General features: G+C 38.7%; 1 protein-coding gene across 1 annotated transcript in view; it reads right to left on the reverse strand.

Moving 5' to 3' along the window:
• The window catches only part of CABLES1 (Cdk5 and Abl enzyme substrate 1), a 150,446-nt gene that overhangs the window by 7,489 nt on the left and 127,327 nt on the right, over nt 1-15,630 (reverse strand). Inside the window, exons 7-9 of the mRNA XM_051970341.1 lie at nt 15,128-15,231; nt 3,732-3,838; nt 642-849 (exon numbers count right to left, since the gene is read on the reverse strand). Coding sequence (XP_051826301.1) covers nt 642-849; nt 3,732-3,838; nt 15,128-15,231 — 419 coding nt within the window. The remainder of the gene's footprint in view (nt 1-641; nt 850-3,731; nt 3,839-15,127; nt 15,232-15,630) is intronic.

The following is a 15,630-nucleotide window of genomic DNA, read 5'->3' on the forward strand; positions in this document are numbered from 1 at the left end:
TCTTCCTCATTTTTATATGAAATAGTTAGAAACTCTTCAAGGATAAAGACTGTCCTCGTGGAAACATAGTAGGTGCTTAATAAATGCTTGTCATTCAATTCCAAATGGACTTGGGATGGAAAATGCCATCTACATCCAGAGAAAGAACTATGGAAACTAAATGAAGATTGAAGCTTACCATTTTCATTTTTTTGGTTTTTTTTCCTTTCTTGTGGTTTTTTTCTTTTGTTCTGATTTTTTTTTCACAAGATGACTAATATGGAAATATGTTTAAAATGACTGTATATGTATAACCTATATCAGATTACTTGTTATATTGGAGAGGGAAGAAATAAGGCAAGGAAGGAGAAAAAAATTGGAGCTCAAAATCTTATAAAAATGAATGTTGAAAACTATCTTTACATATAATTGGAAAAATTAAAATACTATTGAGTGGGGAAAAATAAATATTTGTCATTGCTGAGAGAGGAGAAAAAAGTCCTTTTCTACTTATTCCCAGGTAAGGCAATCCATCTGACAGGTTCCTCTAGTTTCTATAGATATCTAAGATGATTTCATAATACCTAAAGAATCCTTTGGATGGATGCTCACCAAACTAAAAATGGGCCCTTCACTAGCTATTGGGTCCCAAGCACACTTACATCAATTAAGTGCTTGACTTCATGTTTTTTGAGGTCACTTCCAATTTTGGCAGCTAGCAGTACACAGGCCCCTGCACAAAGCTTCCGGTTCTGTTTGTTTAGCTTCCCCTTGAGGGCCAGCTTCTCAAAGTAGACAAAGGCCATGGCCACGGTAGGCTCCTCGAAGCCACAATCCTCCAATGCAAGTTTCCTCATCTCTCGCTTCAGACTAGAGAAAAAAAGAAAAAAGGAAACATAACCTGTCAGCATCCTGGAACTTGATCACTTGGCAAAGAGCAAAGACAAGCAAAACTTGATTTCTGAAAGTTTTTCTTAGCTTCCCTCCAAAGACACTGTGTAATAGAGGCCATCTTTGGGAATTCTTTAGCCTATTAAGTGAAGAAAACATTTATAAAATATATATAACCATTCTTGTATTGGACCCCTCAAGGATTATTGTGAGCATGATTGGTCTAAAGTTGGAAGGGAGTTGAGGGGACATCATGCCCACCCTATTTTTACATGAGAGAAAATCAAAACCCTGGACGTTACTGGAAAGTCACATAAATAGGCTGACATAGGAGGGACTAGAACTTACGCCCTTTGATTCCAAAACCAGGGCTCTTTCCTCCTACCTGAGGATACATGTTATAGGCTTTATCCACCTTAAAGCACTAGCTAAATAGCAGTTATTGTTAGTAGTATTTCTGCTATGATTATGATTTTATTATTGTAGAATTAGTATGATTATTGTTAATAATGTGATTCATAGGGCCAATATTAATGCATTCTTTTTTCCATTATTGAAATTAAGAGATAGTTTGATATAGTGCATAGACAGTTGGGTTCTTCCCTTAAAAACAAACAGACTGCAATTCTACCTCTGATGTTTATTGGTTGCATCCTTAATCTCAAGTCACCCTCTAGAACTTATGTATTAGGTCTTATGTAGCTGTTAGCTATCTAGATGGAGGAAATTTCCTTTGAATGTCACTGAAAGTACTTAATACTTTGATACTCAAGGATTACAGATATGTAGCTGTTAGCTAGCCAGATGAAAAGAATTTCCTTTGAATATTACTGAAAGTACTTATTACTTTGAGTACTTCAAGGACCACCAATTTCACCAGCTATTGGGTCCCAAGTAAACTTACATCAATTAAGTGCTTGATTTCATGTTTTTTGAGGTCACTTCCAATTTTGGAAGCTAGCAGTACACAGGCCCCTGCACAAAGCTTCTGGTTGTTTGTTTAGCTTCCCCTTGAGGGCCAGCTTCTCAAAGTAGACAAAGGCTGTTTGCTTTCTAGATGGAGAAAATTTCCTTTGAATATCATTGAAAGTACTTAATACTTTGATACTTCAAGGAGCACAGATTTCATAAGTGTGACTATTTTCTTTAGCAGGACAATTTTTGTTGTTGCTGTTGTCCAATCATTTCGGCATCGACTCTTTGTGACCCTATTTGGGTAACGAACTGGAGTGGATTTGCCCAGAGTCACAGAGCCAGTAAATGTCTGAGTCTAGATTTAAATTCAGAAAGATAAATCTCCCTGACTCTAGACTTGGGGTTCTATCTATGGTGTTACCTATCTGCTGTGCATCACTGATCTGCAGAATACCAGTTCTCAACCTGCTGGTGGACAACCTGAGAGAATTTCTGTAGCCAAAAAAACATATTGTCCTGTGGCCAACCCGTTGAGAAGCCTCACTGAACTCACCTAGATTTGTCCTAAAACAAGATTAAAGTTGTTTCAGTGAGACCTGATTGACAGAACTTAGAAACCTTTAGTCATTTTTGTGCATCAAAGGAGGAAACACTAAAGAGACAAGGTGAAAATAGACATGTCTCTTTCTCATGCTTAAAATGTGGAAATGGGAGATGGCATAACTTTTAAACTTTCCCTAGATACAACAGCTCAATGCTGTCATATCATCATATAGGAAGGTGAAAACAGAAAGCAGGACAGAAACAATAAGCCAGACAATGGAGTAAACTTCAGGGTAATTAATTCAAACCTAACAATGGCAGACATTTTATAAACAAGGAATGAACTGGATCAAAGTGAAGAGGGGCAAGAAAGCCAAAAACATTTAAATCAAATTAAGCCAGAAAATAAACCTTAGTACTAAGTAGAAGTTTTGTCCAATGGTTATCTCAATTATTGGCCAGAGCTAAGAAGCTATTATTTTAAAATTGAACCTTTTGTATTTATAAAAATTCTTTGGTCCAAGATAAAAGGTATGAGTATTTGTTTTACTTTAGCCTTGTTTTTTAGATAAAAGTCAGAATTACACCTGTGCTGGACTAATTAACAGAGCAGAACACAGGCACATGATTTCAACATGATATAGGGGACATTCTAGCAAAATGTGGATCAATTATTAAGTTAGATAAATACTATAATTTGCATGCATGAAAAGCAACTTTGTAGATTGCAAAACCAAACCAAACCAAACTTAATTAAAATACTGGCGTTATTGAGATTTAGGTAGAGCTACTTCAGCTGATTTTGTTGATTGTATTGTGAACTCAAATAAATCTCGAGAAAGCTAGACTCTAAAACATGGCTAAATATAAGAAATGACCAAATTATGGCTAATTGGGTGGCTGCATATTTCTATTTTTTATTTTATTAGTTTCACCTCTGGACTATTCTGCTTGAAATCCACTGGCCATGTACCTCTAGGCAGAATATTTTATTTTCTATGTTTTAGGAATCTGTTTAAGACTAAGCATTGATCGGAATTAGTAGAATTTCTTCCTACAAGGGAAATCATAGATCCATTGCCTATTCTTTCTTGAACTATCAACAGTTTTCTAGGTGGCAACATTTACTGTCAATCTTTTACCTCCCAACTCCATTTTTCTTATTGCTCAGGTAGTATTGATGAAAGCAAAACAACTCATTTTTTTCCTTCCCTGGAAATTAATTTGCACAATGTCTCCAAGATCAGAGCTATCACAGAACCACTCATTTACTTAAAAGACATTTTTCCTAACCCTTTTTCTGCAGGGATTTAGTTACCAGCCCACAAAAGAGCTGACCAATTTTAGTGTAAGCTGGGGCTATGTCACAGAAAATGCCATATAGATGTCAGTCTGCACGGTACCTTCGTATTTTGCTGAGCGTTAATTTGATATGAGGAAACTTCTCCTTGAAGGTCTCATTCATGTCTTTCTTGAGATCTGAAGGCTTCACATAGTCAATGACTGTGGTCTGTAACGTAGCAGAGAAGAAGCTCACTCAAAATGCAGCCATTTCTGTGTTCATTTAATCAACAAGTATTAATTAAACACCTACTATGTGCCAAGCACTGGGATTGTGCATTCAGGACTACTTTTCATCCAAAAAAATATAATTATGTAAATATTTATTTGTTAATTAGGAAAACCAATTTTTAAAGGTAAATTAGTCAAAAATTGGCTTGAAATTAGTTAAGAAAATTAAATCTTAAAATTTCCTTAATTGGTAAACGATGAAAAAACACAGATAAGAAATAGGCCAGGGGCCTGAGACAAGGGAGAACAATGTCCACATGGGCTACTAGTGCACAATCTTTGCTTTTAGGAGATCAAAGCAAAATGATTTCTAAATGAGATCTGAGTCATTCTTAGGTAAATTCTGTGTTTAAAAAGTGTGTACTTCCCTTTGGGGCACAATGCAATGGGCACTTAGGGTGGTTTATTTCCTTCTGCCTTCTAAAAATGTGCTTTATTTTATCTTTGACAAATACGTTCTTGGTTAGACAGGATATGAGATTTTCTTTAGGAAACAGGCAGTAAAACAAGACCCAAATCTGACTCGCTCCCCACAAGTTGTTCTTGGTAGACTGATGGCTCAGCTTGGCTGAAAGCCATAAGGCCATCTTGTTACTGATTCATTGTGAAACCAAGTCTTCTGTTTCCTAAAATATGGAGCTCTCTTCTTGAAGTGAATGCAGAGTACTTTTCTTGGGGTCCGGGGACACGCCTGGCATTTTAGAGACATCAAGCTTGAAAATTCTGTGGCCAGGAGCAAATAATGGCATGTTATTTCCTAGGTGTGGGATACATGCTACCTTCAAATATCCTTACCAGAAAAGCTCATCTTTTCTTTAGCCTTCTGTTTTTTAGTATCAAACAAAAATAGGCAGTCATTTTTTGATTATGACTAAGTCTTTATGAATCCATTTGGGATTTTCTTGGCAAAGATACTGGTTTGCCATTTTCTTCTCCAGTTCATTTTACAGATGAGGAAATTGAGGCTGCCCTAATATTAATAAATATGTTTATGTATTTTTATATATGCATATAAATATACAAATGTAGAAAGATACATAAATATATAACTATATTGTATATGGATGGAGGGATATAAATAGATGATAGAAGATAGATGTTAGAGATAGATGACAAAGAGATGATAGATATAGATAAAATAGAAGATAGATAAGACAGGATAAGATAAGATAGATAAATGGATAGAGAGATGGATCGTAGATAGATGGACAGATGGATAAATGGATAGGTGGACAGATGGATAGATAGATGGATGGACAGAGAAAGACAGATGGAGAAATGGGTAGATAGACAGATAGACAGAAAAAACAGACAGAAAGACTATACCAATGTTTTCAATGGCAAAGGGAACTCTAAGTGAAGACTCTCTTATGACACCACAGATCACCATGAGTTGCTAGTCTTGGAAAATTCTTGGGAATATTGCAAGATTAATTGGCTTGCTCAGGGTTATGCTTGAAATTCAGGCTTTCCTGACTCCATGCCCAGTTCTATCCATTACCCTCTACATGACTTTCTTAAATAATATTAAGGGCAACAGCAGTATGGTGGTATAATTATTATTTAGTCTTAGTGGAAAGGCTGAAGTTATGAAAATAAAAGATAGGAAGAGTTAGTTAACTATAGGAAAGGGGATCAAATTTATTGAGAAAAGTCCCTTCTGGGATTATAAAGTCCAGAAGTCAGCAGAGGGTAAGCAATGGTCCTCTACTTTCTAATCAGACATTCAAAGGCCATCAAGAAAAACTTTGACATAACAAGACCTTTCCCCCATTGGATTGAGATTGGTTAGCAGACAATAAGCACCCTTCCCACCCCCCAATCTTCCTGGAAAAAATAATTCTAGAAAACAGAAATACTCAGGGGTATGGTGAAAGAATTCCTGGGAAAACTTCTATTAGCTAAGAAAATAATTCTCTCTAAACTGCTTCCCTTGTTTCCAGTCACTACCGGTCCTTCAGTGACATAAATTTAGAGGGCAGCGATTAGCCAAGAAGGCCCAACCTAGTATTTCTCTTTTTTGATGGGATGGGGAGAAGGGCCTGAGAAGAGGTACCATATTTAAAGATGGCAGCCTGAGCAGTTTCTAAAGGCTCCTGGGAAAGGGCTGGTACCCTTTCACTCAAATTTGGATCAAGCCCAGAGCCAGCGGCGTTTATGGGGACTGACCAGGAGTCTGACCTTTAGGCACAATTTTGGGACACACACATCCCATCCATTAGCTGAAGCACAAGATCACCCCCCTGCTCTGGGACAAGTTCCAGGGCTATTCCACACCATTTATAGATGAATCTCAGCAATGAGATGGATCCCGCAAATGCCCGTGAGTCAGCAGCACAGTCCAGCTGATGATGTTCAGGGTGCAATGCAGAGAGGGGGGCCCCAGGTGTTAGTTAAGTATACCTTGGAGGTACACTGCAGGGTGGTGACGGTCCTGCATCACGCTCTAAACTTCCTTCTAGCTCTGAGGAGAGCATGGCCCTGGTTATGACTTTTCTGACTGCAAAGTTGAGAAAATTAGTCATTCCCAAGGACAACAAAAAACCCAACTATCTTATTTTGGGCGTTATTACCTGGAGTAGAGAGGGAAGGAAATAAATAAGAATTCACAGGATCAGATGATTCAGAGTATCTTAGAACTCATACTCTCACTTTACATATAAAGAAATTAAGGCACAGAAGGAGATGACTTTTACTTAAGTAATGATGTAATAAAAGTGACTGCAATTTAGGTTGCTTTCCATTAAAAATATTAAATTGCAACAGGGTCCTTCCTTGTTTTGATTGTACATCTGTTTGAAAAGTCCAACTACCTGACCCTTTCCTTCCCCCAGATATTTAAATTATAAGCAAATACTTAAATTTAAATTTGGAGATTCAGGATCTTTTCTAGAATAACAAGATAGTATGAATGGTCTCTTGGACATCCTTAAAATGGCATTATTTTAAAAAAAAATTTTGGCCCATGGTGCTAGCCATAGGTAATGCTTTTTCATAGCTCCAGTTCAGATATTCTCCTGTCAGCCAAACTAGATTATAATCTACACACATTAAAACACATTTTAGGTTTCCCACCTCCAGAGCTTTGCTCACACTGTTTCTTCTGCCTGGAAGGCCCTCTCCTCCCAAATTTCTGCCTGTTAACATTCTATCCAGGTTTAAAATCCTAGCTCACATTCCACCTTCTCCACAGAAGGTATCTTTCCTAATACCTTGCACATAGTAGACATTTATTAAATATTTATTCAATTTTAGATTGTCAATACTTTAAAAAAAACTTTATTTCTCTTCTAAAAAGTATTTTTATGTCTCTTGAAATTTCCAGAGACTATCTTTTGATTTTTTTTGGCACCTGTATCACAGTGTCTACAACAGTCTGCTTAAGCATAAGTGATGCTTAATAAATGCTTACTGAACAATTAAATTGTCTGTAGCCCCAAATATAGGGACCTGTCCACCAATGATCCCCAAACAGTCTGTAGTCAGACTAGTATCAGTTTAACTTTCCATTTATCTATCGATGTTTCCTTAGCCTTCAGACACTGACCTGTCTATAAAATGCCATGTACCCCCATATTTTAATTCCTTTATGTCACAGTGGTATCCTTTATTTCTCTAGTGGGTTCTGTGTAAGCTTCAACCTCTGCTTACTAGCAAGGCTCAAGGATGACACTCAGCAGTTTATTTTCACCAGAAGCCTCAGTCTCCTCCCTAAGCACAGAATGCACTGCATTTTAGATTGTTTCAGGCTGGCAAAAATCAGCAAACTGCCCTAGCAGTAGGGCCGGCCTATTGTGGTCTCTTAAGGATGCAGGCAAGCAACCCCTTCTGTATTTAACACAAGTCAGTGATTTAGGAAGACAGCAGGTCCCGGCACACACTGATCCAGTGAATAATTGGTCCTCTCCTGGACCAGCATCCCCGGAAGGTGCAGACATGTCTCGTAAAGTTCTGTCTCAAATCTACTCATTGTGTGAGGTGGGCCGGTAACTCACCACTCAGCCTCGGTTTCCTCATCTAGAAAATGGGGAAAATCATAGTGACTCTCTCACAGTGTTGTGGGAATCAAAGGAGATAAAACCCTTAGAGTGTTCTCCAAATCCTAAAGGGCTATGAAACTTATTAAACCATAGCTCACGATGACTCTTTTAGAAGCCAGGAATAATTACTGGGAATGGTATTTTAAAAAAGGTAAAACTGATTCACACAGGAGCTCTGATCAAAACTAGCTTCTCAAAGTCTAACCTTTTAAGTCCCAACTAAAACCCCATTTTTTGCTGCAAATCTTCCCCAAACCCTCTAAATTCTTGTGCCTCCCTGTTAATTATTTCCCATTTATCCTTTATAAAGCTTACTTTGTATATATTTGTTGCATCTCCCCCATTCTGGGGCAGGAATTGTCTTTTTTGTATCCCTAGCACTTAGTGCAGTGCTTGCCACATAGTAGGTGCTTAGTAAATATTTATTGACTGGCTGATTAACCAAGAACTATATATCTAAAAGGGAAGAATCAGATTAATTTCCTCTTACTTGTTTTCTCCTACTGTTTATATATTTTAGCACTCATTTTTTTTTTTGCCCAAAGTCAGATAGTTGATTAAGTAGTTTGCTTTTTGACCTCCTGAATAATCACTTTTCAGCGGTATAGAATGCCCTTCCTATAGGCAGCCCCTAAAATGAATAGAAATCCCTGAAGAAAGAGCAATTCTCTTTTCCTGCATCAGCAACAGCCAGCTGGACCGTGTGATGAATGGGGCTGGCTTTGGCCAAAGCAAGCTTGCATTTCTGCAGAGATGGCATTTCTGCTTTTAAGGGGGAGAGGTCATGTAAAAGCACTCTCCAGCAGCTGGCCGGCTTCGAGGAAGCTGTGTGTACACAGCTGCATGAAGGGGAAGAGGGGGAAGGTCAGTGGGGAGGAGGAGATCTTCCAGAACATAAAATGAGCAGATCTACACAATTCGAACAAGGAGAACCTTCCTGTTCTCTGTGTGTGTACATATATGTGTATAAATGTATTTATATATATATTCCTCTGTGTGTGTATATATAGTATGTATACATTCCTGTGTTTGTGTATATATAATCCTCTGTATGTATATATGTATACATTCCTGTGTTTATGTATATATGTGTTCCTCCCTGTGTATATACACAAACACATGTTATTCCTCTGTGTGTACAAGTATGTATGCATATGTACACATGTATAGATATTCAGCTCTGTGTATATATGCATGTACACACATATGTATGTGTTCTCTATACATGTATACATATACATATATATATATATTCCTCTGTGTGTGTACATGTAGTATTTATATCTACCTTGTTGGATAGAAATTATGATTTCTGTCACCACAACTTGTTTATTTAGCTGGAGATTATCCCTTATTATCACACAGATGCGAAAGCACCAAGAATTTATTTTTAAAAAACCAACCAAGCAAAACCCTTCCTCCTATCCAAGGAAGCTCTCCCTGCCCAAAGTTACCTGTGCAACACAGCCTTGCAAAGCCGCTTCCTGCCTAACCCGCGCAGGTGTGCCCCACTGCTTAGCACGGAGGCAGCCCGGTGGGTGGGCCAAGCACTGACTGGGAATCAGGAAGGCCCCCATTAAGAGCTTGTCTTAGACCAGTGGTTCTCAAAGTGTGGTCTAGAGAATCCTGGGGATCTCTGAAACCCTTTTCGAGGGTCTACAAATTCAAAAATAGTTTTTATTTCCAATCTGGTAAATTTCTAATAATATAATCCAGAGATTATTTTCACCAGAAGCCTCAGTCTCCTCCCTAAGCACAGAACGCACTGCATTTTAGATTGTTTCAGGCTGGCAAAAATCCGCAAACTGCCCTAGCAGTAAGGCCGGCCTATTGTGGTCTCTTAAGGATGCAGGCAAGCAACCCCTTCTGTATTTAACACGAGTCAATGATTTAGGAAGACAGCGGGTCCCGGCACACACTGATCCAGTGAATAATTGGTCCTAATGTGTACAATAGGAGAAAGCCTCAATAATTTTTAATAGGATAAAGATACTCAAAACAAAAGTTTGAGAACCACTGGCTTAGACAGTCACTACAGAACGATGCTGTAAGGCATTAACCCACTGGGCTCGCTGTCTCCGACCGCCGATGGCCTCCGAGGAACTCTCAGACTCCAGAGCCAGAAGGCCGTCCCATTGTCCCCAGGGGTGCAGAGAGGCAGACCCCTGTGTGAGTGTCTTTGTGGGGGGTTAACCCAGACAGGAGGTGTGGAGACATGACCGAGGCTTCCAAGAGCACCTCCCCCTCCATGTCTTGTAGGTGTGACTAATAGCACTTGGTGAGTCAGGAGATCCCGGCAGTCGGTGGTCAGAGTTTCAGCTCTGACTCCATAACACCAGCATGGAGAATGCGGATACTGGAATCCAGTACTGGTTCCAGTAAGTGTCTCAGTGAAAAGGCCAATAAAAGCTTGCCCTTCTCCTCTGTCTGCTCTGTACTCTAAAACCATCACTCATGTGGGCCGTCTCTGAATTTTTGAAGCTGTTTGGTTAGGGGCAGCTTGGAGGCTCATTGGATAGAGTGCTAAGCTTAAAGCCAGGAAAACCTCAGTCTACTCCAGCTTCATTTACTGGCTGTGTGACCCTGGGCAAATCACGTCTCTGTTTGCCTCAGTTTCCCCATCTGTAAATGGAGCTGGAGAAGGAAATGGCAAACTGCTCCAGTATCTTTGCCAAAAAAACCCTTAAAAAACAAAGAGTGAGACACAACCCACTGACAACAACAACAACAAATCTTTAATTGTTTATCTTGCTACTGGTTTTGAATTCAACAGGTCTCAGCCCGAGTAACAGCTCTTACAAGTTATCTTCAATCCTTTATTCTGTAATAACCTTAGTTTTTCCTCATCAATCAAATGGGGACAAGAGGCAGCAGGACATGATAGACAGAAAGCTAGCTTAGAGTTCTAAGGCAGGAGAGCCAAAATTCAATATAAATGTGAGTTGTTATTGGGGGTGTGCTCAAGACACTCAAGACTGATATTTAAGACCTAAATGTTAAATTTTGATTGTGAATATTTATACCTCCAAAATTGGCCCCAAATCAGGGCCTGATTTATTCATCTGTTGACTGTCCAGAACGAAGAGTGTTTTAGAGAATTAGATTAAATAATGCACCTTAATTTAAAAAGTATGTTTTATGTACATCTCCCCTCTTGGAAAGCTGGTTGTTAAACATTTAGTTACACATCTCTAATTATTATCATTAAACATCATAAACATTAAACATAATCAGGACCAGACTGGTGGATATTCCAAAGATGCGTACTGATAGACTGTGGACCAAGAATCAGAAGACTTGAATTACAGTTCATCTCATGCCGCTAGTTGTGTGTGCAGTTGTTGGGGGGTCTTCTTGGCTAAGATATTGGTATAGTTTGTCATTTCCTTTTCCAGCTCATTTTACAGATGAGGAAACTGAGGCAGACAGGGTTAAGTCATATGTCCAGGGTCACATCAAAAGAGTCTGGATTTGAACTCAAATTTTCTGACTCCAGTGCTCTACCCATGGTGGCACTTAGCCACTCAATCTGAGGCAAATCACTTAATTTGTTGGAGCCTCAATTTCCTCACGTGTAAAAAGTGGGGGTTGTCGCTTCTAAAATTCAAAGAAATTCAATGAAAATTATAAATTTCAATGAAATTTAGATGAAATTCAATAAAAAGCTGAAATCATTAAGATTCAACGAAAAGCTGAAAATCACTTTACTTCACTTGCAACCGTCTGATTTCCATCTGAATAGCAGACTCGGAAAGGCGCTGAGGAAGCAGATGCTCCATGTTAGCTAGGGTAATTAAGGAGAGCAGTGGTCCTTTACTAAATCTAGTTAGTGATGAACAGATGGACAGTTCAGTTGTTCTAAGCATTTAATCAATTTCCCTAAGAGGTTGGTAAATCACTAGACAAAGTGAAAGGATGACTCATCTATTTTCTCTTGACTGTGTAGTATTCCATTTCTGTGTAATAGAAACTAAAAACATAATCTTGGATTTACTATGGATACAGATGTGCTCTTTTCCTCTCATCCCCTTTCCCCCAAGACAATTGATTTGCAATTTTCCATCACTGAAATAACTCTGCAAGAGCAGGAGAATCAGAGAAGACCCAGCTTTGCCCATTTAATCTTAGTCATGCCATTTCTAATTAGTGGGCAATGTTGTACATGGGACGAATGACTCCCTGATTTGTCACAGAAAGATCGTGTCTTGAACTGTCCGCAGCTCTAGCTCTCTTGTAGTGTTTCCATTCACTTAATTTCCTGGAATGAGTGAGGAGTGGAGAGAGACGCCTTACATTCATAACATCTGCACACAATTAAAATGCATGCTGGCTCAAATATTTATGCCACAAGCTATGGCTGGAATGTCATTTAGAAAGTCACAATGTTAGATGCAGCACAAAATGAGTTTTTAAAAAATCTGCGGAAAATACACAGAAAGATTGTAGAGATTACGAAGTCTTTTAAAATTCATTTTTAAATAGTGCATTTCTTTTTAGAAGAATGATATTGTTTTAAATGACAGAAAATGCAATTCATAAAAGTATAACAATCATTTTGGTATAGAATCAAAAAGCTTGGGGCCTTCAAGAAGTCATTCAGTCCACTCACCTGTCTCCACATGTGTAAATACCTGTCATCAGCCTTATTTTTAAAGCTCTCTGGGGAAGCAAAGTCTCTTGCCTCCTAAGGCAAGGAAATCTGGTTGCAGGTCTTTCTTTAATGAGCCATATACTTTATACAATTAATGCTTTGTGTTTCCTAGTAAAAAATATTTTTCACTTACTAATGAGGTGGATGTGCTTGTTTATCTTTACATAAAGAATTCAGTCTTGGTGTAATATTTGATACTGCAGGACGTAGAGCATCTAAGATTTTTCAGAATTGTATTCTCCTGAGTTAAGGCATATTTTCACATCTGTGTGTGTGTGTGTGTGTGTGTGTGTGTGTGTGTGTGTGTGTGTCGGGGATGAAGTAAGGGAAAAGGAAGACACTTAAGAATCTAGGATTAGGTAAGTAAATCTAATATATTATATAGGAAATCTGCAGGTTTCTTTGAGATTTCAGGTAAAACAAACAAACAAACAAACAAAAAACCATCCCTAGAAAATTAGTGATCCCTACAGACATTTTAAATTAAATTAGGCTGTTCTCTTCCTGATGTCAAAACAACACAACTGGGATTTCTGCCCAGAAATGTAAAGGACCTAGAAATCTTTGTGAATGAATGAATTTTAAGTCTGTTTGCATTATCTCACCTCTCTTGCTCACTTTCTCCTCTTAATTGCTCTCCACACCCATAAAGAGGAAGAAAAAAAAAAGTCTAAGGATTTGCAGCTGGCAGGCTCTAATGATGTATGCTGACTTGTTAATGAAACTTTAATTATAAACCAGAGCTGTGCACAAAGTACAGAATGTCCAGGACAGACTCTCTGCTCGCACTCAGTCCCCTCCCCCAGGGCACTGGAGAAATGTGGTAATTAATGCTGCACACCCTTCCTGAAAGAACTGGATCTTGGGTGTCTGGACTCGTCATTTCCAGGGTCAGCCTCCTGGGACTTTGGGGGCCCAAAGTACAGCCCCAGTGATTCTGTCAATTCAAAAATCTCCCCTTTGCTCTTTCACAGGATGTCTGGGGTAGATGCCATTTGCACGAATCCAAGTAAAACATTTTAAACAAAAGTCCAAATGTGGGGGAGCCACATTTCTTCAGAAAATTACAGGATTACTTTTTGGGGCTTCAGTTTAAAATTCATCCAAACTGTGGCAATCAGGAGAGAAGAGAGCTTTTTGACTTCCCATATAGAAGAATAAAGACAGCTGGAAATAAACATTTGATTAAAGAGGCTGCTTGGTATCTGAGAGTTGAGTTCAAGTTCTACCTGTGACACATATAAGTCAATTATCTATATATCAAAGTTTCTTAAACTGTGGGTCGTGATCTCATGTAAGGTTGTATAATTGAATATGAGAAATATCAAAATGTCAATTAACTCTGAAAAATGTTAGATGCTCTACATCCTGCAGTATCAAATATTACGTCAAGACTGAATTCTTAATGTAAAAATGAACAAGCACATCTACCTCATTAATTTGCAAATTTGCTTTCATCTTTGATAATTGATAAAATTATAAATATACCAAAGGATTATTTTAAAATAAATTTCTTTACGCTTTATTATCAGTAAATGTTTGATTTTTATACCTACTTTATATATTTATTATACCCAGGTCACATAAAAATTTCTTGCCTCAGATCACTTACTGACTAAGTTACCTATTGGTAAAGTTATCTCCACATGAGAAACTTCCTTTATTGTTGTTGTTTAGTCATGTCTGACCCTATATGGGATTTTCTTGGCAAAGACACTAGAGCAGTTTACCATTTTCCTTCAAAGTTAAGTGACTTGCTCAGGGCCGCACAGCTACTGTCAGAGACTGCGTTTGACCTCAGGTCTTCCTGACTCCAGGCCTGGCACTCTATCCCATCTAGCTGCCCAAAGATATCTCCATATGAGGAACTTCTTACACTGATGAAACTACAAGCCTATAAAAGGAAGGGCGTGTGTGGTGGAAACCTGGTACTCCCTCACTGAAATAGGATTAGATGTGGTGGATTTAAATAGTTGGGATCAATCTGGTAGCCGAGCTAACTAAGCAAATATTTTGGTCTCATCTGATTGGTTTGTGGTCATGTGGACATCCCCAGGACATCCCCATGTGGTAACAAAACTGCTCCAAGAGGGAACACTGGCTGGGGATCAACTCACCCATCCATATTCTAGCTTTTGGCCTTGGGCTCTGAGTTCTTGCAAGGAATGTTAGATTGGCTACCATGTTTGGGAGCTAACTCAGGTGTAAGTTCCTTTATTCCCCAAGGCAGAGCTGGGGTGGGTTAGTCCTGGAGGAGTACTGAGCAAACCTGCAGCCAATGCTGCTTTCTTTTTTATTTTTAAAATTTTTTTCAGTGCTGTTTTCTTAACTTGTCAGAAAGCTGTATGTTATGGAGGCACTAATCTCAATAGATTTCCCTGGGGCACAGGTGGAGGAGGGTCCAGGAAAGCAGATGCTGGTCCCACAGCTGCCCCTTCTTCCCATTTTCCACAATAAGTTTTGGTAAGGTTAATAGTGTGGAGGCTTGCAGAGTCACAGAAATGGCTTAATTTGGCACTCCAGCAGATTTACTCACCATGTATGAAGGAAAGATTAAAACTCGCTTGTGCTTGCCACAGGGCCACTGAGGATCGTCCAAAAGATTTGGGTCATAATCAATGAAATCTCCCAGGTCACTACCTAGGGGTCACACACACACAGACATGTACACAGAGGAGTCATTAATGGCCCTGAAAGTCTCTAACAGAAAGCTACCTGGAAGTTCAGAGTGAAACCTGACCTACTGTTGGTTCACTTCAGTTAGTTCCCTATTGGATCCCCAGCTTCATATTCTAATAGACCTATGCATGACAGTAAAGCTCATGCCCTCTGGGATTGGATCACCGGTTCTCCATTTAAGACATCCTATTGTCATATTTCTAAGATAGGAAATTTAAATTCCTCTTAATTCATGCAAGTTGTATGTAAATTCTCCCAGGTGTCATGACCCTGCCAAGTAAACAAAGTTCACTTTCTGCACCTGAATTTTAAAATAATAAAGCTGTTATCCAATCTGAGAATTCACAATTCCCTGTAATT

Source organism: Antechinus flavipes, chromosome 1 (assembly GCF_016432865.1).
Source record: "Antechinus flavipes isolate AdamAnt ecotype Samford, QLD, Australia chromosome 1, AdamAnt_v2, whole genome shotgun sequence".
Lineage (NCBI taxonomy): Eukaryota > Metazoa > Chordata > Mammalia > Dasyuromorphia > Dasyuridae > Antechinus > Antechinus flavipes.